Source organism: Phytophthora parasitica (assembly GCF_000247585.1).
Source record: "Phytophthora parasitica INRA-310 unplaced genomic scaffold supercont2.1, whole genome shotgun sequence".
Classification (NCBI taxonomy): Eukaryota; Oomycota; class Peronosporomycetes; order Peronosporales; family Peronosporaceae; genus Phytophthora; species Phytophthora nicotianae.
Genome location: NW_008634126.1, coordinates 836,840 through 839,327, shown reverse-complemented (window position 1 = coordinate 839,327; position 2,488 = coordinate 836,840). Strand labels below are relative to the sequence as shown.

The 2,488-nt window shown below is 47.7% G+C and overlaps 1 protein-coding gene across 1 annotated transcript; it reads right to left on the bottom strand.

Moving 5' to 3' along the window:
- Nucleotides 1-747: 747 nt before the first annotated feature.
- On the bottom strand, nt 748-2,375 carry PPTG_00201 (hypothetical protein; the record flags this gene model as incomplete). The annotated part of the gene is made up of 2 exons (XM_008891569.1): nt 748-1,957; nt 2,019-2,375. 2 exons carry the CDS (start codon nt 2,373-2,375, stop codon nt 833-835), a joined length of 1,482 nt encoding a protein of 493 aa, XP_008889817.1. The 3' UTR covers nt 748-832.
- Nucleotides 2,376-2,488: the final 113 nt, after the last annotated feature.

The window sequence follows — 2,488 nt, the reverse complement described above, 5'->3', positions numbered from 1 at the left end:
AATCTACAACCCTGTGACCGACGAGAACGGCGTCGAGTATGCGAACAAATGCTTCATGAATATTGCGAAATGCGAGGGAAGCACCGACACTGGCGCCCCCATCGACATATCGGAGCCGTAGCGAGTATGTTGGAATGGAGTGTGCTCTAACATCATTGAATACGGCATGGTGGATCTATAGCACCAAAAGTATAACGCATGTGCAATCAAGTACAACTTTGTGCTATACTGTAGCTTACGTTGTTCATGTTTACTTTAAAACCGCGTTATTGCATGAAACAGTATTGAGTCACATTTCTGCAAAACGATTTACAGTGTGTATAGTAAGTGAAGGGCAATGAAAGATGTGCTATCAGTATAGATCGCATTTGGCCCTCGTCGAGCACCCACCCCGCCCGTGACAACACTCAAAACAAGTTTAGATATTGTACCGGCATCTACTCAATTACGTTGTCGGATACCCGCCCCCACCAGGTTTATTTCATAGCACTTTGAGTCCAGCTAGAACACTCCCTTTTAACTGTCCTGACATGTGAAATCCATACCAGCATTTTGCTCCTGCATACTTGAAAAATACTAAGCTTCATTAAGACGAATACTTAAGTAGTACTGTATTAGAGTATTCTTTTTGTGTAGCTCTTCGGAAACAGTAAGCATTAATCAAATAATTCTGGTTTAAAAAAGCGACGAAATGCTGGATATCACGGACTAATTCAACCGCGCTATCCGTCCGTCCCGGTAAAGATCGGTTTACTGAACACGTAATAAAAGATCGGTCTGACCTGAGGACGGCTCCAAGCGAACATGTAAGCATTCTCTCATTTCCAACATGTCAACTTTGGCCCTTTGTTTTCTCCACATTCTCACCCGCTAAACCTCCAAATGTCTCCTCTTCACGGTGGCATTTGTATCTACCGGAAAAATTTATCGTCCGCCCAGCGCGTTCGTAAAGCCTTCCGTATTTTTCGAGTGCTCTGTGGGTTGAAAAGAGTTCCACCACAGTACGTCGGGCTTGTCTACCAATCCGAAGCCTGCGTTCCTTGTCATGGATAAACTGAAGAAGAGCACCAGCAAACTTCTCGGCCGTCGCTTTCATTACAGCAACACAGTTCAAGCCATCCTCAAGAAACTCACCCGTTCCAGCAGAGATAAAGCCGACAACAGGTACACCCACACTCATAGCTTCTAGAACAGCGAGGCCTAGCGTCTCGGTGAACATGGGGCTTGCAAACACGTGCATCTCACGAAACTCTCGAACCAGCTCTGGCTCGTCGTTATAGATTCCATCCACAAAGTCGACACTAGTTCCAAGTAACCCCCACTCCGCGGCAAGTTCTTGAAGTTGAGACTTTTGTGGACCGTCACCAACCACCCTTAGTCTGCAATGCGAACAGATCGGCGCAAGGATCTTCATAGCTGCTAAGAGAATTCCAAGTGATTTCTCCGATGAGAGTCGTCCAACGTAGCCGATGACAAAATGCTCGCCTGGTGAGATCAAAGTGGCAGGTGTAAATCGTTGGGTATCTACACCAGTAGATAATACAAACGTGTTGCGAGCACGAACGTTTGTCACTACGGAGTAGTGTTCCTTCGCGAAGTGTGAGGGTGCCAGGAGAATATCCACGTCAACGCGAGTTGGATGAAGATTCGCGAGTTCCATCACAATGGCTCGAGGTCCAGTGAGTCGAGATGCCAGAACGAGCAGTTTATCCGAGAGACTGCGCGAGTTGGAGAATATGATGAGGCCACCAGCGCAGGAGGACAACGAGTCCGTCAGGTCGTTCCAGACTCTAGCAGCGAATGGCGGACGAAGTTGAAGTAGAGCTGGTTGATCCAACGTCGAAAGTTTTCGAGAATCGTGGCGTGTCAGTGGAAATTGACGGTAGAAGCTGTTGAGTAGTGCCTCAATGGCTCCATCGGGAGTAGCTTCTTCGTCCGAGAGATCATTTCGAGCAATCTACAAGCACGACACACGGTTAGCACGGTGTGGATTTGCTATATTACCAGTTCAAACTCACCTCTAAAGGAAGACCGTGAACACTCACGTTTAATCGACGAAGAGCGTGAACAAACGGAGCATCTGCCTCAACTCTCTCAAAACTTTTCACCTCGAACCGAAAGTCAACTGTGCCTCGACCGGGTCCACCACTGCTAAGTCCCTCCATGACCTGCAGCCACATTCGTTTTTGACCATCAAACGCACGTGACGTCGACGACACGTAACACACTGGCAGCACCTCACGTCTACTTAATCCACACTCGTCTGCAATAGTTGGATTGACTAACACTTCCGGCTTCTTTTCATCCTCTCGCAACTTATATCTCCATGGTGAGTTCTCGTCCGAAGGATCCACCACTACTTCCACATGCAGCATCACCTCTGCAACAGGTTTAAGCGTCTCATTCCAAGTTCTAAGTTGGAGCTCCCAGAAGTGCGTGCCCGGGTCGATTCCACTCAGAACCAACGAATTAGCGCCTGAAATATGAC